The sequence below is a fragment of the Gymnoscopelus braueri genome (assembly GCF_963280865.1).
Source record: "Gymnoscopelus braueri genome assembly, chromosome: 20".
Lineage (NCBI taxonomy): Eukaryota > Metazoa > Chordata > Actinopteri > Myctophiformes > Myctophidae > Gymnoscopelus > Gymnoscopelus braueri.
In genome coordinates, this window is record NC_137622.1 from 45,043,136 (window position 1) to 45,066,343 (window position 23,208).

General features: G+C 41.1%; 2 protein-coding genes across 2 annotated transcripts in view; both read left to right on the forward strand.

The window, feature by feature from the left end:
* The window catches only part of mmp17b (matrix metallopeptidase 17b), a gene marked incomplete at both ends in the record, with an annotated part of 20,845 nt that extends 13,340 nt beyond the window's left edge, over window positions 1-7,505 (forward strand). Inside the window, 3 exons of the mRNA XM_080415692.1 lie at window positions 745-1,050; window positions 2,379-2,562; window positions 7,310-7,505. Coding sequence (XP_080271818.1) covers window positions 745-1,050; window positions 2,379-2,562; window positions 7,310-7,505 — 686 coding nt within the window. The remainder of the gene's footprint in view (window positions 1-744; window positions 1,051-2,378; window positions 2,563-7,309) is intronic.
* A 354-nt stretch (window positions 7,506-7,859) lies between these two features.
* The window catches only part of LOC308075745 (uncharacterized protein), a 55,087-nt gene continuing 39,738 nt past the window's right edge, over window positions 7,860-23,208 (forward strand). The window contains exons 1-3 of the mRNA XM_080415693.1: window positions 7,860-8,037; window positions 12,059-12,397; window positions 12,995-13,252. Coding sequence (XP_080271819.1) covers window positions 7,989-8,037; window positions 12,059-12,397; window positions 12,995-13,252 — 646 coding nt within the window. The 5' untranslated portion in view covers window positions 7,860-7,988. The remainder of the gene's footprint in view (window positions 8,038-12,058; window positions 12,398-12,994; window positions 13,253-23,208) is intronic.

The following is a 23,208-nucleotide window of genomic DNA, read 5'->3' on the forward strand; positions in this document are numbered from 1 at the left end:
ACCCCGCTTGAGAGTGTCTGTGGTCTATGTCTTATTTGTTTTTTCTGTGTGTTTTTTGCTGGTGTTTTCTGTGTTTTTAGCATGTTTTAACAGTGTATTTTGCCTATGATTTTCTGTACAGCACTTTGTAAACCCTGGTTGTGAAATGTACTATACAAATAAAGTGGATTGGATTAGATTGGATATATATATATACGAAATTATACCAGATTTATTTGGGCTATTAAAAAAATAGCAGATGTACAAGCTCATTTCGTGGCACCGAGTGCCGCACTATAAACTTATTTCTTAAAAAAATCGTGAAAATGTGTGCAAATCTTTGAATATATATGTATATATTTTAAAGCAAACATTTTAACTCAAATCTTTGCTTCTGGGGGATTCTACAAATGTCTTCTAAATCCTAACAGTTTAAAAAAACAAACATATGTTGCTATAATATCAGTGGTTCCCAAGCTGTTTCATGTCAAGGACCCCCAAAATGACATGTATTTGGCCACAGACCCCCATCTCATTTTTTTTTGTTCCAGGGACCCCCCAGAAGCAAAGATTTGAGTTAAAAATGTATATTCAAAGATTTGCACACATTTTCACGATTTTTCAAAAAATTGCAGATCTACAAGCTCAAAGCGCTGCACTCGGTCCCGCGCTATGAGCTTGTAGATCTGCAATTTTTTAAATAGCCAAAGAAATCTTCTGTCTTAATGGGTTAAACCTTGAACCTCATGAACTAAGTGCCCGTAGGTTCCCAGTTCTGGCTGTTCAGGGACCTGACCCTCCAGGAAGGATACCCACGGCCCCTGTCTGAGCTCCACATGGGGGCGCTCTCCACACCACGGCCCCTGTCTGAGCTCCACACGGGGTTGGACTCCACGCCGGGGCCGCTAGCAGGACCAGGGGGCCTGGTCTGGGACCCTGTGGAGGGTCCCGTGTGGGGGGAGACGGGGGGGTTAGGAGGAGGAGGAGGAGGAGGCCCGGAGCAGGCGGGAGACACCTGGACACACCTCCTCAGAGGCGGAGTCAGTGGCATCACCATGGAGACCAACGGTGGTGAGGATGTTCCGTTTGTTTACTGATTCAATGCCATGTGTAGAGTGTGTCTATCCTGTACTGTGTGTAGAGTGTGTCTATAGACGAATCCACAGACGCACTGCCTGTAGGCAGTCATAGCTGTGGTGTCACCGCTCCGTGACACCGCAGCAATGACTGCCTACAGGCAGCTACAGGCAGCGCGTCTGTGGATTCGTCTATACTGTACTGTGTGTGAATCCTGTATTTTACAATTACAATTTACAATGTAGGCATTTAGCTGACACTTAGCGACTTACAGTAAACAAGGTAAACACATACATAGAATGCAGAGAGACAGTGTAGTGTCTCAGTAAAGTAGGATCACAGCTAAACCAAGAACCTAGCATTAATCTACAAACCAGCGGTTCTCAAACTATAGGTCGTGACCCAAAGTGGGATCGCGGGAAGGTGCCGTTTTCTATCAAGAAATAAACAAACAAACAATAAAAAGTTTCGACCAACGTGTAGGGGACTGTGATGAATGCAATTAGTGTTCATTGAGTACACCCTTGCAGTAGCCGAGTCAGGCAGGGTTGTTATATAAGCCTGACCAGCTGTACTTATTTTGTTGATTAACACAGTAAAATGGCAGAAGCCACAGAGAACTGTGTGAGTTCATGACAGGGACGGCCTCTTGACTCCTCATACACACACAGCTAAGCCTCCAACACTGACACAAATCCAATTGAAGGGAGAAGAGTCTAGGACGTATGGAGCGCTGTCCAGAGTTTATACTGTAATGTATATGTTACAGGTAAATTGGCATTCCAGGTAAATTGGAAAAGAGGCGCTTGTTTTCACCGCCCCCCAGGCAATTCTGTAGAACCAACGCTAGAGGGCAATGAATGCACACTGAATCCACACGCATACACATGCGTGTGTGCGTGCGCGCACGCGTGTGCGTGTGTGCATGCGCACACATGCACACGCACACATGTGTGTCGTCGTGGACACTGGATAGTAACCATAGACTGTATGATAGTAACCCATAAAAAGATCTATTCTCCCCCTATCGGGTTACAACTCGGACGGCGCTGATTCGACTCAGCAGACCTTCGGCCGGTCGGCGCGGGCAGTCGCGCCTGGAGGCGCCTCCTCCTCCTCCTCCTCCTCCTCCTCCTCCTCCTCCTCCTCCTCCTCCTCCTCGCGAGCCTCGCGTAAAAAACCCTGTCTCGAAAAGCCCCGCATCGCAGCGCCGCCCCGTGCCTAAAAACAAGCGCTCCACTTCCAATCTACCTGGAATGCCAATTTACCTGTGACGTATACAGCAGACAGATCTTACATCTATTCTCCCTCCATGTGTCCAGGGTCCGTCTACCTCTTCAAAGGCCACTCCTACTGGAAGTTCCTCTTTCCAGGCTCCGCCCCGGAGGCGGGCTACCCTCGACCCCTGGCCCGGGATTGGCTGCACTGCCCCGACCCCTCCTCCTCCTCGCCCGCACTGCTCGACCCCTCCCCCTCTCTGGCTCCGCCCAACGGGCGACAGGAGCTGCGAGAGAGATGGAGAGAGGAGGAGGAGGAGGAGAGGAGGAGAGAGGAGGCGAGGGGAGGAGGCGTGAGGCAGCAGGGACAGCACAGACACACAGACACTGGACACAGAGACAGACAGAGGGACCGGCCCCCCTGCACCTGCCACAACGCAGCACCGGGGGGCGCCAGAGACTTCTTTATGGTAGCCGTCTGGTCATTGACCGTATGGACACTTATTGGATGTTTTTGACAGCGAAGGGTTAAACCCAGAACCTTCTGTAACCTGAAACTCTCCAGAAGCCGTTTTTTTGTTCCTACCTTTGTTCCTACCCAATTTAGTCGTTATGCTAATGATTTCCTCTCCACACACATGTCAGTGTGTTGTCACTGCTGTCGTATCCTACTGACTCACCTGCCAGTGAGGAGCCCCCACCGGGAGGACGTAGTACAGCCTTCTTCCTACTCTTCCCGCCGAACACTCCCTGCTGACAGGCTCCGCCCCCCAGCCCGTAGGAGTGCGTGTAACGCCCGGGATTCAAACCCGGGTTGGAAAGCCAACATCTTAACCACTGAGCCAAAGGGAATTCCCTATAGCTCGGGGGAGATATTAGACTTTAAGGCCATCAGGTTGAGGTTGTGCGCCACTCTGCTACACTCACCCCCCCGTTTGACCTCCTCCCACGGGGAAACCCCATCCGGGTCACAGCACCAAGGATAATAAAGGATAATTCCTTTTAACAGGACGTTCATGAAAGTCCTTGCGGGCTTGTTTCCAATGAGAACCTGAGAGCAATTAGGGGTTAAGAGTCTTGCTCAGGGACAAATTTCATTTCATCGACACATATGCTGGCCTGGCCTGGAATCGAACCTGGGGCAACCAGGGCCTCTGGCTCCCTAGGCGGGCTCACTAACCACTCAGCCGGGATTCGAATCCGGGTCTCCCGTGTGGAAAGCCAACATCTTAACCACTAAGCCAAAGGGAATTCCCTTTGCGGGCGTTATATATAGACATATGTACAGTGACATATATCCACCCTCCTCCCTGCCCGGCTTCCCTCCTCCGAACACAGGCGCCAATTGTGTTGGTATAGACGCTGGACAAAGCCGGATGCACCGCGGTGGATTCAAACCCCCCGCAGACTCCATGTTGGTGGGCAAGGCACTTTTACCGCACGCCACCCAAGCGCCCACCTGTGAAGTTCTGTGATGGTTCTTGGTTTTGTTTGTTTATGTTGCCATGTAACAGAACTCTCCTTGAAGGGAGGGGTCAAATAACTATAATTAATCCATACAATCTGGGAACACATCTCTGTCATTTTTAGATTTCTTGTAGATTTTCTTGCTTGTAGATCTGCATTTTTTTTTAAAATCCAGAACATTTGTGCAAATCTTTAAATATACAGTAATTTTTTTAAGCGAACATTTGTAAAATGTTTTGTTCCAGGGACCCCCAGAAAGATTTGAGTTACAAATGTTCACTTTAAAAAATATATATATATTCAAAGATTTGCACAAATGTTCAAGATTTTTTTAAAATAACAGATCTACAAGCTCATAGCACGGCACTCTTTGCAGTGCTTGTAGATCTGCTATTTTTGAATAGCCTAATAAATCTAAAATGACACACAGATGCATTCCTGTATTGAATGGGTTAAGAAAAGCGAAAATAGCTGATTTACAAGCTCATAACACGTCGCCATGCGACGTGTTATGAGCTTGTAAATCTGCTATTTTCGCTAGTTTGGGTCCCGGGGGAGAGACTTCACATTTCTCTGTTGGGTTTTGAGCTCTAAAGGGTTTATGAAGCGCTGGTGTAGCGGTCCTGGTCCATCACTCTGACATCCTGCATGATTGTCATAAGTCATAGATAAACAACATGAGGTACAGTCAGAAATTAAAGCTAAAAGGATAACACAAAAAAGTCCTGGGGACTTGTTTCCATTGTGGTCCTATGTATTTGATTCATCAAAGTAGCATAACGAATTTACACAACAATACATGTCATCAACAGGAGGTGTAAACTCAGTAAAAGTCATAATTAATACTGTAACTAACCTTTGGTGTAACGTTATTGTTGGCACACATTGCTTCATAATCTCCACATCACAATACCTTTTTTTTTTCTCGGCCAGTTCATACATTTTGAACACATTTACGTGCAAATGATGATTGATGTTTTTTTTAATCTTCATAGTAGATACAATTTAAACCTCCATGCACCTTCATTGACTAATTCAATGTATTTTTTTTTCCATCTTGAAAATGTCCCCAAAAATTAAAAATATAAAAACTGCTATGAAACTGCATGAAATATTTCAGTAAAGTTGTGTGATTATAGCGTTTTGTCCAACTGAAGTCCTTGTGGCTACTGAACTAGCAGACTTTCTATTTAAGTTGAAATTCAAGCTTACTCTATAGTGAAATTGGTTCCAAGATCCGAGTTGAGCCGACATGCATTATTTTATGGACCCGACAATCCTAAAATGCTTTTGCCTCTTTTGACCATTGGTATTGACGTCCTGTCTCAATCTTCTCCACCAGTCGTAGTGCTAAAAAAAAAAAAAAAAAAAAACTTCTAACGCAGTCGGCGAGATGTCAGGTGATACTCCATGCTGTAGCAGCAGCCTACAATAAGAGACGTTGACAATGACGTTAAATTGCTTTGTTTTCACCTCGATTAATAAGGAATCCATGATCACACATGCCACGGTGCACTTTGGATCCACAGAGGTATAGTTTGATGCGTTTTGTGCGCGCGCTCTCGGCTCTCACTTTAATATATTGCGCTGCAATAATCCGCTCCCTGGTCAGTCAGTCTATCATAGCAGCATTTGGTTCTTGCATCCCGAGCCCCGCGGGGGAGCTACTTCTTTCACACCCACAGATCAACCATCCAAAGTAAAAGTACTCATTATGCAGAATGTCCTATATTTTGCAAGGTTTCAAATGTATAAAATGTGTAAAAATCTTAAAGAAATAGCAGATCTACAAGCTCACAATGCGTCGAATCGTGACGCATTGTTAGCTTGTAGATCTGCTATTTTCAAATGGCCGAAATGTAAATGGGCTGAAGTGGGTAATGTTTGTAATAATCTAAATCTACAAAGTAACTAGTAACTAAAGTTTTCAAATCATTGTAGTGGAGTAAAAGTACAATATTTGTCTCTGAGATGTAGTGAAGTAGAAGTAAAAGTGCTGAAATTTAGAAATACTCCTGTAAAGTAAACCTCACAATTGTACTCAAGTACAGTACTTGAGTAAATGTACTTAGTTACTTTACACCAGTGATGTTAACCCATTCAATACGGGAAAGCATCAGTGTCATTTTAGACTTCAGCTATATATAGATCTATCTATCTATCTATCTATCTATCTATCTATCTATCTCTAAAGTCAACATGTTTTTTTCAGAGAACGTTAGAAGACATTTATATAATCCATTACACTTACATTAGGCTATATTTAGTTTATTGAATATCTTGATTTCCTTAGAATCTACAGTATGTATGTAATCATGTTATTGCATCTGCAGGTTATTTACAAAGGAACCTTTGTGTAACCTATTGAAAACAGAAGTACATCTTGTGTAATGTATGGTCACTATGTTGTCACTGCCAGTAATAGAGAACATATAGTTTGAGCTATGCCCACTGTTTAACAAAAGAGAGGGTCAATAATCAGAGAGAATCATCAGTTTGAAGTAGAATGCTCTTCTGAGGTTCTATGTACAGGTATAGGCTACATTTTAAATGTGTTTTGGCATGGGGTTATGAATGGATTGATAACACACAGAAAGCTAACACTGATGCAATATTGCAATATTATCACATATTTTCTAGCACTAGGGGTATACCTTCCCAAAAATCACTATGAGAATTATTCCCCCTAGATGGTACATTTTGGGTCCTGGCTAACGGACTACATGAACAGAGGGTGGAACCTGCATTGTCCCACTTAGGTCCAAAAATGAATGAATTAGCGATTCTGCAAGCCATAGAGGTGCTTCGCATGTAAAATGTTGTGGAAAAAGCACCTGCTGCAAAGGTGATATTCATGTATGCAATGTTAAAGTAAACAGTTATCCTATGCATTACACACACTACATTTAGTTTGTTGATTTTAAACATTAATAATTTCCTTAGAATCCTGTAGGCTAAACATGGTGTTAAATCTTTAGGTTATTTACAGTGGAAACCTTTGTGTAAGTCAGTCCACTCCAATGATTCGCAACGCAATTGTGCAACTGCAATACTTGCAACTACTTGCAACCGTTTCCCCAAAGGCACAGGCCTGCAACCGGTCAGTCAGGACCGCTGAAATGTCTTGCAACTGGTTGCAAGTTGTGACTATTTGCATCGGTGTGGACTTGCCTCAACATCTTTCATGAAAACAGAATAGACTATTACAGTCATGACAAAAACTACACTTATATAATAATGCAATGTGAGACCCATAAAATAGTTAAGTTAAGTGGAGATTAGCTAAATATTGTTTTAATATTCAGTAAGTTCCATTTGTAGAGTTCTGCTGAAGCATGTTTCAGTCAGTCACATGACCACCACTGCAACCTCTTCTTCTTTTCTCTTCTTTCTTTTTATTCATCAGAAAAACCCTCCAGACCAGAACACTTCCTCTTTCCTCTAAACAGAACAACACCTGTGTTATCATTGGTCAGAATCTTGTGTTGGTTGATGATTGGTTGATCCACAGAGAGGGTGTGTCTTATGTAGCGTTTGTCTTCATGTTGAATCTATCAATTGATGTGAAGCTTCTCAAAGTCACAGAGACACATCTCTACATCCACCTCTGACCTACGACCTACGACCTCCACCTGCCTCTCATCTGACCTACGACCTCCACCTGCCTCTCATCTGACCTACGACCTCCACCTGCCTCTCCATCTAACCTACGACCTCCACCTGCCTCTCCATCTAACCTACGACCTCCACCTGCCTCTCCTCTGACCAGCCTTCACCTCTCCTCTCCTCTATTCTCCTCTCCTCTCCTCTCCTCTCCTCTCCTCTCCTCTCCTCTCCTCTCCTCTCCTCTCCTCTCCTCTCCTCTCCTCTCCTCTCCTCTCCTCTCCTCCGACCAGCCCTCCTCTCCTCTATTCTCCTCTCCTCTCCTCTCCTCTCCTCTCCTCTCCTCTCCTCTCCTCTCCTCTCCTCTCCTCTCCTCTCCTCTCCTCTCCTCTCCTCTCCTCTGACCAGCCCTCCTCTATTCTCCTCTCCTCTATTCTCCTCTCCTCTCCTCTCCTCTCCTCTCCTCTCCTCTCCTCTCCTCTCCTCTCCTCTCCTCTCCTCTCCTCTCCTCTCCTCTCCTCTCCTCTCCTCTGACCAGCCCTCCTCTCCTCTATTCTCCTCTCCTCTCCTCTCCTCTCCTCTCCTCTCCTCTCCTCTCCTCTCCTCTCCTCTCCTCTCCTCTCCTCTCCTCTCCATCCAGAACACATGGAGACTGTGTTTGTTCTACTGATGATGACAGTTGGACTGTCTCATGGTGAGAAGCTGCTTTATTCACTATTTAACACATTATTCATATTCACCATTATATCTACTAATCATATTCACTATTATATCTACTAATCATAATATTCACTATTATATATTTGCTATTATAATCTGCTATTCATATTCATATTCACTTTTATATCTACTAATCATATTCACTATTATATGTACTAATCATATTCACTATTAAATATACTAATCATTTTCATATTCACTATTATATATTTGCTATTATAATCTGCTATTCATATTCATATTCACTTTTATATGTACTAATCATATTCACTATTATATGTACTAATCATATTCACTATTATATCTACTAATCATATTCACTATTAAATATACTAATCATTTTCATATTCACTATTATATCTAGTGTCAACAAGTTGTTTAATTCCATTCACTCTATGAAAAAGAAACACATTTATTCAGATAAATGTGATTTGCTTTCATCAGTCACATTTCCCAGTGATTAATTGTTTCGTATGAAAGCAAATACAGTGCATGTTTTTTACTCTCCATTGACAATGTTATGAAGTCACATGCATTTTGAGTTTGTGTATGAACACGGTTTAGGAAGCATATGGGCAACGTGCTGCCCGAGGGCCAGACCTCAAAAATAAAACAGAATTTGAGGCAAATTATTTTAGCTCGATTCCAAATTTTGGTAATTAATATTTACAGTCCCTACCTGTATTCCACTGATGGAGGTTAATTGTACTGTATGTACTCAAATGGTAAATATCAAATGTTTATAATTGTGAAACATTCTGCCTTGAGTCCATATCACAAACTTGACCTATGACTTTATGAACAGTGCCACAGCGATCAGCTGTTTCATACGTGCTCTTCAAAGAGATAGCGTCTGGGGACAGGAGTCTCTGTGTCCGGCTTCAGACATAAATGTAACTTTGAAAAGTTAATCTGTGTAACTTAAGAAGGCCTACATATTATTTACTCTGTCTACCAGTGAATCATGTTTAGGCTGTCCATGTTTCACTCAAGAGTGTAAATGTAACCATTTCCTAAACCCTGTTCATGTGCCTAATCCAAGCTCACCAATACAGCGATCGATCATGCTGTATACGTTTTTGTCATAAAGATTTTACATATCGGATCTCATGGTTACCATTCACGTTCCCATTCGCGTTCCCATATAGCCTATATTATTATTTCTCTGCCTGTAAACCACATGAAGCGTAGCACTAGACAACATGTGAGGTGTGAGTGGGATTGAAACGATATTTAAAATGGTACCCCTGCTGTGTGGGGGAGGAGGTGTCAGAGCCTGTGAAGCCCCGAGGCGAGACAGTGGTCAATGGAATTGAGGAAAAAAACGGTCAATTTGATCTGAAGTTGGTCTGTGTGGTAGTTGGTCTGTGTGGTAGTTGGTCTGTGTGGTAGTTGGTCTGTGTGGTAGTTGGTCTGTGTGGTAGTTGGTCTTACTGCCGTCATGCAAGTGTTAACTCACTGCCAGCCCGGGCGGGGAGGAGGGGCCGCTTCAGAGCAGATCCACATGGACACCATGTGACTTGAGGACGCACACAGGTTGTGACTCGTTATTATTTAGGCGGCGGAGAAAATTCCAGTTTAGGCTTATCTTATTGCCTAATGTATATATATTTCAGCCATTTGAAAATAGACGATCTACAAGCTCTCAATGTGTGGAGCGTTGTCCAGGGTGTTTTAGAGAAGAGAGAAGAGTTTTAACCATAATAGATCTGTATGTGTATAGATGGGATTGGGATGGGATTAATAGAACTGTGTTAATTACCCATTACGGGTCCATTTGGTTACATTCGCACACTCAGGGTCCATTTGGCTACATTTGCACACTCGGGTCCATTTGGTTACATTGGTACACTCAGGGTCCATTTGGTTACATTTACACACTCAGGGTCCATTTGGTTACATTTGTACACTCGGGGTCCATTTGGTTACATTTATACACTCAGGGTCCATTTGGTTACATTTGTACACTCGGGGTCCATTTGGTTACATTTATACACTCAGGGTCCATTTGGTTACATTTGCACACTCAGGGTCCATTTGGTTACATTGGTACACTCAGGGTCCATTTGGTTACATTGGTACACTCAGGGTCCATTTGGTTACATGTGTAAAGTTAACACTAATCATTTAACAGTGTAGAGACATAAACCATAAACAGATGAAAGATGTCAGATAAAGTTAGTGCTGACATCTTAACCTCAGCTTCTGTTTTTTCACTCCTCTTCTTCCTCTGCGTCTTTAGCACAATAACTCCTCCTCTTCCTCTGTTAGTGCTGTCCTGTCTTTACCACAGTCACACACACTTACTTAGACATAAACAGTGTTTATACAGACGTTATTAATCATCATATAATAATGTCTCATCCCATCTATACACATACAGATCTATTATGGATAGAACTGCATTAAACACATGATTCATACTGTAAGCTACTGTATATACACAATAACTGTACACGAATAGCAGAAAGAAAACAGGATAATCAGGAAATACACATGCATGCCCGCAAGCCAACACACACACACACACACACACACACACACACACACACACACACACACACACACACACACACACACACACACACACACACACACACACACACACACACACACACACACACACACACACACACACACACACACACACACACAGGACATAGCTTACAGGTATACAGACCCACTGTGATGTTATTTATTGATCTTATATTTCATACTATACAGGTATAGAGACCCACTGTGATGTTATGTTACTTAGACATAAACAGTGTTTATACAGACGTTATTAATCATCATTTAATAATGTCTCATCCCATCTATACACATACAGATCTATTATGGATAGAACTGCATTAAACACATGATTCATACTGTAAGCTATATACACATACAGATCTATTATGGTTAGAATTGCATTAAACACATGATACATACTGTAAGCCAGTGGTTCATTAACTGTTTCAAGTCAAGGACCCACACATTGATTTGTCTGAAAATATCACAATTATTCAAAATTGTCCAATACTTTCAAGATTATTTTTTTTAATCACATGATTATATACAGTACAAAGTGTTTTAAATCACATGATTATATACAGTACAAAGTGATGAATAATATCTTCTGTTGATACAGTCAGTGTGAGGCTGATGGATGAGGTAAAGCAGTCACATGGTCTGAATCCACACACTGATTCTGAACTGAGTGACATACAGATGTATACAGCTGTGGTTCATGTCAAGGACCCCACAATGATATGTATTTGGCTGCATGGACCCCCAAAGATTTGAGTTAAAAATGTTCGCTTAAAAATACATATACACTATATTCAAAGATTTGCACAAATGTACCAGATTTTTCTAAAGTTAGCAGATCTACAAGCTCATATATCTGATATTTTTGAAAAGCCAAAGTATAACATATGGTTAAAGTGGTTAAAATGATTGTGATGCTGTATTATTAACGTATTTAGCTGGCGACCCCCTGGGGAGGAACCAATGACATACAGGATGAATCAGTCATGTACGCACGCACGCACGCACGCACGCACGCACGCACGCACGCACGCACGCACGCACGCACGCACGCACGCACGCACGCACGCACGCACGCACGCACGCACGCACGCACGCACGCACGCACGCGTCATGGCAGCATGTCCATCTGCTCTTGTAGCATTTCCTTCTCCTATTTCACGTATACTATGGAGTGACTGTAGCAGTTATGACTATTAGAAATGATAGATGTTCCTAATGTTTTTATGTGGTATGTTTCATTCTATCCAGGTATAGAGACCCACTGTGATGTTATTTATCTTATATTTCATACTATACAGGTATAGAGACCCACTGTGATGGTTTTTATTTATCTTATATTTCATACTATACAGGTATACAGACCCACTGTGATGTTATTTATTTATCTTATATTTCATACTATACAGGTATAGAGACCCACTGTGATGTTATTTATTTATCTTATATTTCATACTATACAGGTATACAGACCCACTGTGATGCCAGAGAGAATGGAACTCAATGTTATGCAGCTGTGGGAGGAACCGTTGATCTACGACTGGTGGAGAAGATTGAGACAGGACTTGAATACACATGGAAACAAAACAACACATTAGTAATACTCAAGGTTAAAAACAATAAACCAAATGTGAATCCTGAGTCTTACAGACACAGATCATCATCATCCTTTGATGTCAGTAGTGGGACATTTAAGATGAGTGACATCACAACGAGTGATGAAGCTCATTATGTCCTTGTAGTCACTGACTCATCATCAGGACTGCCCATTGAAAATAAACATCTCCATCTCTATGTTCAAGGTAAAGTGTTACTAATAAGAACTGATATAAAATAATCAATAATCATTGACAACAACAACATATTCCAGTATCTCTTAGAGACAACATCACCTTTCTATTGTTGTTACGTTTAGTTTATAGTAGTTTAGTGAAGTTCAGTAAAACATTGTTATAAACCTTTACTGATTACACAGCTGATTATGTTCAGCTCTGAGAGAACACCTGGAACTACTGCTCTTTCATATCATGTATATGTTTGTTTTATCATTGATTAATTACTATGAAACTGAATAATAAATACTACATTAATATAGCATAATATACATTAAGTTGTTTCCTAATTACATGTAGATATTTTACCTGTAAAAGTAGAAACTAGAAGAACTGAATAAAATGCATCAATGAAGCACTAATATGTCAGAAATACAATTACAAATAGTGACTTATACCACATAAAGTTAGTCTCATATGCATTTAGTATATGATCATGTCCAGTTGCTCTGGATATGATCATATAATAAATGTAAACTGCATTATGGTACATTGTAAGTTAAACATTGTCACATCTATCAATCTAATGTATTGTCTTCCACTGTGTTTTAACTGTGTGTCCTCCAGCTCCAGTGTCTCCTCCTAAGCTGTCCTCTGAGTGTCTGTCCCAAGGACAGATGAGGGCGTCCTGCTCCTGTGAAGGGGACAGTGTCCAGTACAGCTGGACTCTGGATGGACAAACCCTGACAGACAAGCAGCTCCTCTCTGGACATCATGACAACAACACCATCACTCTGCCACTGGGTACATCTGGAGAACTGGTCTGCTACGTCAACAACATTGTTAGCAGTGATGTTGCTGATCAGGACATCTCATCATGTCCAGGTGAGACTGAACATGATTGTAACTGAACATGATGAACATGACAGTGATGAATAATAATAATGATAATGATAGTAATACATAAAAACATCACATGAATGCACCTGGGACGTATCATCAGTGTTGTAGCCTGGGGTCAATGGGTGTTTCGGGTCTCGCAACAACATACACCCTCGCCCAGGTGACCCAGCCGGGGTTGATCAAGCCCCGACTTACGTCCCAGTAGCTACCCACGGTCAGTCCTCTTAGGGAAAGACAGGGCCACTCAGTCCACTTCTCCGGAACTACTCTGCTGGGACTGGGGAGAGGAGAGGCTCTGGCACGTGGAGGGACTATAGGCTCTGTGGATGGCCTCCTGGCCGGGCTCCTCCTTCGTCTCACCACGTCCAGGACCTGAGCGTTGCACCAGACTCACATTTCATTCCGGCGTGATGGTGTATTGGGCCGTGGTGGTACTGCAGGCTCCTCTTGTGGCTTGCCTGAAAGGCCCTCCTTAAAGGCCTCACCGTGGGTTTGTTGGGCTTATTCCTCGCAGGCTGGGGCGCTAACCCATACTGCTCCCAGAGTAATAGTAATATTATTAATAATAATAATAATAATTTAGTCCTCTAGTTGATGTATCGCCCAGGATTCGAAACCCGGTCTCCCACGTGGAAAGCCAACATCTTAACCACTAAGCCAAAGGCATATCCCCATCACTCGGGGGAGATATTAGACTTTCAGGGCATCAGGCTGAGGTAGTGAACCACTACATTGGTATTCGTCACAGTACATCTGTACATACTGTAGGTGAAATTTGTCCTCTGCATTTAACCCATTGTAACTATTAGGAACAGTGGCTGATATTAAAGGAGTAGTTCACCCAAAACAATACTTAACCTTTATCAATTCTTCACCCCATGAAGCCTTGAATTCATTGAGATTTTTGAGCGGTGTAGCCGCTCCTATAAGTGGGTTTGGGACCCATCCGTGGCGTCGAGAAAATTTGTCTTTCGCTGCACTTTCTGCACTAACAGAAATACATTACAAATAGTGACTTAGTGACAAATAGTGAAAATAAATAAGTTGTTCTGGACATGATTATCTGCTATAAACGTAAACTACATTATGGTACATTGTAAGTTTGACAGTGTCACATCTATCAATCTAATGTCTTGTGTCTTCCACTGTGTTTTAACTGTGTGTCCTCCAGCTCCAGTGTCTCCTCCTAAGCTGTCCTCTGAGTGTCTGTCCCAAGGACAGATGAGGGCGTCCTGCTCCTGTGAAGGGGACAGTGTCCAGTACAGCTGGACTCTGGATGGACAAACCCTGACAGACAAGCAGCTCCTCTCTGGACATCATGACACACAGAGCATCACTCTGACTCTGGGGACATCTGGAGTCCTGGCCTGTGACGTGAAGAACAGCTTTAGCAGTGATGCTGCTTATGAGTTCATCTCACCATGTCCAGGTGAGACTGAACATGATTATAACTGATGCTGATGAACATGATATTAATGAATAATAATAATAATAATAACTAGAAAATGTGCTCCTCGGAGCACAAGTCTCCGCCAGCAGACCCGTGCTATTTGAATGACATTGTGTGAATCTGTGTGAATCTGTGGCTGCATTTGTTCTGAAGACATGCAATGCGTCACTTGGGTATGAGGGATCTGTTTTAGAGACGATTCTGGTGTGTAGCAGTGCAATGTCTTCTGCACAGCATGTGTTTGTACGAACTCTCATAAGCAGTTCTGCAAAGGGTTACAGTTAGTTGCATTGTGTGATCTCGGCCTCTCCTGTCTAAGCTATTTATATATTTATATTACATATTGTGATGTCACGTGAAACTGACCAATGTTAGGTGTTCTCAGAGGGACATACACACGCACGGACGGGTGATTTGTACTGGAAAGTACTGTTCCAATCAAGACTGATTGATCCTGTCTTACCTCACTTCAAAAACATAATGTTTTTTTGAAGTGACACACCTATTTATAAGATTTTATTTCGTCATGCGTCCCTCTAGCCAATCAAAAGCATTGGTGTCAACATATTGTCACGTGTCACGTGGAGCTTGACCAATGTTAGCTTGGCTGGGGGGGGGGGGGGGGGACACACAGCGGGACGAAGCGAAAACATACTCTCCGTCTCCAGCGGAGACAATAATTTAGTCCCCTTGTTGGTATTTGTCAGAGTGCATTTGCTCATATCGGTGAAAACTTTCCTCAGCATTTATCCATCCTAACTAAATAAATGCACCATTTTACATCTGTCCTCCATGTTTGTCTATTAGGATTCAGATTCATCCGCTGCACCTCCTCCAACGGGACAAAGATACCTCCACAGTGGGTGTTTGATAATGACACCCTATGTATGACACCTACCACCAGTTCCAGAGTGGGTAAGGAGACTGACATGACATCATCCTTTACATCCTTCACTCACATCATCCTAACCTCCAATCAAACCACTGCTAAGACCATTACAGATCATCCATACTCATAACTCTATAATATGAACACATTTAGTCTGTGTTCAGACAGAGTGTCTATATGAACACATTTAGCCTGTGTTCAGACAGAGTGTCTATATGAACACATTTAGTCTGTGTTCAGACAGTGTGTCTATATGAACACATTTAGCCTGTGTTCAGACAGAGTGTCTATATGAACACATTTAGCCTGTGTTCAGACAGAGTGTCTATATGAACACATTTAGCCTGTGTTCAGACAGAGTGTCTATATGAACACATTTAGCCTGTGTTCAGACAGAGTGTCTATATGAACACATTTAGTCTGTGTTCAGACAGTGTGTCTATATGAACACATTTAGCCTGTGTTCAGACAGAGTGTCTATATGAACACATTTAGTCTGTGTTCAGACAGAGAGTCTATATGAACACATTTAGCCTGTGTTCAGACAGAGTGTCTATATGAACACATTTAGTCTGTGTTCAGACAGAGTGTCTATATGAACACATTTAGCCTGTGTTCAGACAGAGTGTCTATATGAACACATTTAGCCTGTGTTCAGACAGAGTGTCTATATGAACACATTTAGTCTGTGTTCAGACAGTGTGTCTATATGAACACATTTAGCCTGTGTTCAGACAGAGTGTCTATATGAACACATTTAGCCTGTGTTCAGACAGAGTGTCTATATGAACACATTTAGCCTGTGTTCAGACAGAGTGTCTATATGAACACATTTAGTCTGTGTTCAGACAGAGTGTCTATATGAACACATTTAGCCTGTGTTCAGACAGAGTGTCTATATGAACACATTTAGTCTGTGTTCAGACAGAGAGTCTATATGAACACATTTAGCCTGTGTTCAGACAGAGTGTCTATATGAACACATTTAGCCTGTGTTCAGACAGAGAGTCTATATGAACACATTTAGCCTGTGTTCAGGGGAGAGAAGCCGGGTGGAGGGTGATCTGTGTTGAACGTGAACTGCCTTTCTACCCCTAATCTCGCTAGCCTCGCCCAGTAGGGTTAGGGTTAGGGTTAGGGTTAGGGGGGGAGGGGTCTTTCGCTCTACATTAGATGAGTTGTGAACGGTGGGCGTTGTCACATACTAATACAGCCCGCATACCTAATCTCAGCACCGGCCTCAGTGGCTTGCCTCGTTAATCACTAGACTCCCAATCCACACCTCCTGGGATTGACTCCGGCTTTCGACACTACTTTTTCCAACAACCGCTGATAAAGTATAGTTTTAGCGCGCGAGTTGCCGTGCTGAATGTTGCGAATGTTGTGGGGAGAGCGTTTTCCCCAACTCGCCAGGCTGGAGTAGGACAAAAGTGCTACGTCCTCCCAGTTGGGGCTCCTCACTGGTAGGTGAGTCAGTAGGAAACAACAACAGTGACAACACACAGACATGTGTGTGGAGAGGAAATAATTAGCACATTTGGCACAATGACAAAAATTCTATTCTAAATTTAGATAAACATAATAATGATAATTGTGTAAAATGTGTTTTTTTGTGTTGTGTTGTGTTGTGTTGTGTTGTGTTGTGTTGTGTTGTGTTGTGTTGTGTTGTGTGTAGATCACGGTGTGTATCTCTACTTCCAAGTGGCTGAAATGTGCGTCCTGCTCATGGTGAGTGTTGGATTCTACATTTACTACAAGATGAAGACCCGCCCTCCTCCACAACAAGACCCGCTTTACGGCAACACGGTTGTCATGGTAACTGATTAACTTAGGGTGTCACTGTTGTTTGGAGGGATCTGCACTCTCACCTCTCCCATAGAAAGGTGATGGCATTCACTGCCTTCACCCCCCCCCCCCTTTTTTTTACCCCCCTTTTTGTCTCTGAGACTATGTTTTGCACCCTGCCTGTCCGTCTGTCCGTCTGTCATAACGCCACCAGAAGGTAGATTTTTGCAAAACTATTTTTGGCCAGTACTCCTGCAGATTTTGTCCAAACATCACTCAAATCGGTACACAGTATCTCTATAGTCATTAAAGGAAAAGCGTCTTTCAGATTTTTCATATTCCATCCTGATTGTTCTGAGTGCTCCGTTTTGAACAAAATGCCTCAAATCATGAACACAGCGAGCGATTTCCGTGAAACTTTGCACACACATTCCCACCAGGCCGAGGAACAAATGTCACCCTTTTAACATCGACCTATTATAGTTCCACCAGGAGGCCGATTTTTGCGAAACATTTTTTTTATATTACTCCAAATGTCAATTTGGAGTAATATAATAACCACAATAACCTACCTGACCTGGTGGAGACCTGTGCTCCGAGGAGCACTTTTTCTAGTTCCCCCTTTTCTATACTCTGTGTTTTATATTTGTTGATGATATTGTATTTTGGTGTTATTCTTTATGCTATGTTGATGAATTGAATACATAGGACCACTGGTTCCTGCTTTTTGTGTTATCCCAAGTGTTCACTAGTCTGTACCTGTACTGTTTGCATTTCTGACTAATAAATTAGTCAATCAATCAATCAATCAATCAATGCAGTGGCTCAGGAGTAGAGATGGGGATCCACATTTGTATCCATTTCAATCCAATTATTGATCCCACCATCACTCTTTTTCTATCATTGGGTTAGGGTTAGTTTTTGGCACATACAGTAGGTGGCCAGTGACTTTGACCAGTTATAACTTGTTATATCAACAAAACGCATGGCGTTCTGTGTGTGTGACATGCAGGATGCAAAGGTTTGGAAAGTGAAACTGGTCAAAGTCACTGGACACCTACTGTAGGTGTTCATCTGGAGGACTCTGTCACTTTCATTTAATTTCCACAGACAATCAAAGGTAGAGCATGCTCAACATTGAAGTGTTATAATCACGTTATAATCATGCATCCTTGTTTGTTTTTATTGATAGTTTGGTAAGAAATTCAACAGAAGTCAAAAGCTTTCTTAGACGGACATTATGTTTGTTCCAGACTATAGTGATTTGATAAGAGAATTGATAAGCCAAAACCTTATTGATTTCTGATCCTCAATAACTGGTGATACAATCTATTGTGGATAGACTCAGGAGAGACCCTACTCAGGAGTAGAGCGGCTGCTTGGGAAACGGATGGTTCCCGGTTTGATCCCCGCCTCCCCCTGGGTTAGTGTCGAAGTGGCCTTGAGCAAGACACTGAACCCCTAACTGTGTGTGTGTGTGTGTGTGTGTGTGTGTGTGTGTGTGTGTGTGTGTGTGTGTGTGTGTGTGTGTGTGTCTGTGTCTGTGTCTGTGTCTGTGTGTGTGTGTGTGTGTGTGTGTGTGTGTGTGTGTGTGTGTGTGTGTGTGTGAGAATGGGTGAATGTAATGTACATGGTATAGAGCTTTGTATAAAAGCACGATATAAATGCAACATTTACTGTGAAATAATAGTTTAAACAACCTTTTACAAAATGACAATGTTTTAAACTCAATGATCTTTTATTTGCATACATAATCTGTCTCTACAGTAGATGTTAAATCAATAATCATCAGTGGTGGAAAAAGTACTCAAATGTTTTACTTAAGTAAAAGTATCAATGCTGCAATATAAAAATACTCCGTTACAAGTAAAAGTCCACAATTCAAAATGTATAGTAAAATTAGAAAGGTATTGGCATCAAATGTAGTTGAAGTGCCAAAAGGAGAAAGTACTCATTATGCAGAATGTCCCGTTTCACAAGTTTTCTGATGTGTAAAAATCTTTTGAAAATAGCAGATCATTGTGAGCTTGTAGATCGGCTATTTTCAAATGGCCGAAATGTATATAGGGCTGAAGCAATAATAATCAAAATATACAAAGTAACTAGTAACTAAAGTTTTCAAATAATTGTAGTGGATTGAAAGTACAAAATGTACCTCTGAGATGTAGTGGAGTAGAAGTAAAAGTATTGAAAATTGGAAATACTTTAGTAAAGTAAAAGTACCTCAAAATTGTACTTAAGTACAGTACTTGAGTAAATGTACATAGTTACTTTACACCACTGATAATCCTCATGATAAGACAGAGAACTGTGAGAAAGCAGAAGTTGGTTTATGGTTGACGTCTGAGAAGTTATTTCTATCAGATGAAGTGGTTTATGTTTGACGTCTCAGACGTTGACATTTATTTAGCATTTTCATGCTGTTTTTTTTAACGGCTGAATTAACATAATGCGTGAGATAAAAAATACTAGATGAGCAGAATTACCCTGTGGCTTAAAATGTGTGGCTGAAAGATGAGAGAATATTATTGTAATACATTTTCATCCCATTTCATGCATATATATCATACATTTAACTTTGCCTATGAATATTGTACATGTCAGCTTTGTTATCAGATTGTGCTTTTGCAATAAAACATTTAATATTTCATCATTGAGCATTTGTTCTGAATTAACCTCCTTGCATTTATCAGTAGCATTTAGAAGTGTGGTGTTTCCCCCTGGTGGCTATTATAGGTATTTTATCTCTGCTTAGTGACGATGGATCATCTGTTAATTCATTCTTCATACATTGTCTGTCACATGACATGAATGTCCATCTGGCAATCAATCAATCAATCATGAATAGCTGCAGGTGACAACAATAAAGATGGGTCACACTTGGTTCCCCTTGAAGTTCCTCACTTAAGACACGCCTGGGTAATTTTATCTCTACTTTTGTGTTTACCCCAGACAGTTTTTAATTAGCTTGATTCAATATTTTGATATTCGATATTCAGTCATTGCTGCTTTAACCATTCCAAGTGCAACTATGCTGTATAGCCTACTTAGTTCAATTTCCATCCAATACAAAACACATGTTATTTTGTATGAATTTATAATTTCTACTAAGAGATTAGTAGATCTAGCTATTTTTGGTGAATCCACGGTTCAAGTAGTTTAAGATGTAATAACTATCAGGATAATGAACACATGGCTCCTCACATCTGGGAATGTCAGGTCCAAGGGCTGAGGAGCGGAGCATCTGTTTCATTTTAGCTATAAACATTATTTTATACTTTTATACTTATGCTCTTATGAGCTTGTAGATCTGCTATTTTTTGAAAAATCTTGAAACTTCTCTTGAAAATGTATGGATATATATACTGTATATACTTCACCCCAAATAAATCACTTTTTTCCTATCAATTAGATGTTTTAGTCACATTCCTGAGCCAATAAGCCTAATGGGACTAATTGAAGTCAATAGGAGACCAATCTTATAAAATCTTAACAAAACCATATTTAAGACATTCTCTTTGAGCCTGGATCATAGGCTGATCAGTGATTAACACTGTGAGAGATGTTTAGGACTTTTATTATTCTTTATAGTTTTACATTGTTCTCCTACCACAGTGGACAGACACTGTACATATTGTATTATTGTCTCAGGAATGAGACACAAACAAAGACATGTCCATGAATTCAAGGCTTCATGGGGGGAGTGATTGATATGTTTTTTGATTATTTACATTTCCTCCCATATGAGTCAATCAATCAAGTATAATAATGTGAAAATATAAGATTAGTATCACTTTGTTCAGGTTGGATGTGTATTCTATCCTGTCTATTATACCTCATGTATTCAGGATAATGTTCACATCATCTAGTTTGATTCATCTGTTTTATAACAGCATTTCCCTATTACATCCTAAAACATCATAACAATGTGTTGTATATTACTAGATAATCACAGCACATTGATGTTTCTGCATTCATTCAAACCAGTGAAGATGATGCCTGTTATTGCATTGAACAAAGATATTAAATGTGATTTTGTTGAACTGGACAGACTTCATCTCTATGATCATGATCATTTTAGTATTCACACCAGATTACAAAATATATTAAAGTCTGTCGGAGCTAGTGATTGTGTTGAACATAATGTCTCATTATTTAACACTTTAAATAAATCATTGAAATGCCATCATGTCTTTTATAACTTTATAACTCTGATGGAATACAATGAAGAAAGTACCTTTAACAGCCAGTAGGGGGAAACCTCACACTTATAAAGGCTACTTGGAGGTTTTTTTTATTGCAAAATATAACAAAGCTCACATGAACAGTGTTTACAGACAAAGTAAAACATATTGGATATCTGCATGATTTTTCAGATTGAATGAATACGTACAATAATACGTACGTATGCCAATATTCTCTCAACTTTCAGACACACATTTTATGTCAGCAGATAATTCTGCTTGGTGTTTCACACCATTATCACACTTAGTAATAACCTCACACTTGTTTTTATGTCAGTTCAGCTGTGAAAAACCCACAGCATGAAACAGCAGAATGTTATGTCAGCATCAGAGTTATGGTGCCACCATCTTGGCCTCTGCCCTCCCTGTGTGCCCTCCCTGCCCTGGTCATGTAAACCCTAGTGTGCCAATGTTTTGCCCTGTTGTGACTCTGCTCCTGCTCACCCCTCCCTCTCTGTGTGGCCCTGATTGACAGACTGGTTCCACCTGGGCTACCCAGCTGAAGACTGTTGTTTAATTGGACATGGAAGTGTATTCAGGATTTAGTGTTCTGTTTGCTTGTTTTGAGTTCTTGTTTTTGAAAAGAATGTTTGATATCTGCCCTGTTTTTGATAGATTTGTTTTTTTCGGACACAAAAAAAATACATAAAAAAACATAATACACTTAAAATAAGAAATATGAAAACTAATACCTCAATGATTCCAAGGTTGCAGACATGGGTGGAGGGTGACAGTGGAGCTGTCAGTGTTGAGTGATAAATCCTGGGTGGAGCAGGTGAAGGAGTTGAGGTCAATTTGTTCAGTTCAGTTCTTTTGCATCCATGTTTATACGTCTGTGAGGTACTGTAAGAATCAGGTTTATTGTCACATGATCATCACAGGTAACAAAGTGGGTGAAATTTGCTTTCGTACATCGTTCCCACTGTAGGTACAGTAGTGAGGGTGTAATGGGTCGGGAACAGGTAGAATTTTCAGGTTTTTGGACATGATGGGATGGACGTGATGGGATTAAAATGCTTTTTATTGAACAATATGGGAGATACGGGTACTTATCGCGGTCCGGATCACCTTGTAACATCCGTGGCTTGGGGGTAAGCACTTTATATTTGAACGTTTATGTACATGTGAGAGTTGGCAATGTAAAAAAAAATGAACACCAATATAAACCAAGGACTCAGCGTCATGTGAACCATGGCTACTGTTTGCGCTGCAGCTGCGCGCTAATAATGTTGTTTTCGTTTATGTTCACGTATGCTGTTCACGTATGCTATTAAAATAATGCAGCTATTGCAGTATTGGGCCTTAACATGTGATTAAAATATAGGCTATATGTATTTGGCCCCTCATATATAAAATAAATGTAAATATAAAATCTGATATAAAATTGAAACTTGCAGCTGATCAATGCGTTTCTGCGTCTACGTGTGGACAGGGATTTTTTAAAATCTTTGTCATGTGGCCAGGGATTCTTTTTAAAACGGAGGACTAAAATATCCGTTTAGTAAAAGATCCATATACGTGTAGCCTAGGCCTAAAAGGGCAAAGGGCAGTGCCAGTTATGCCAAGGAGG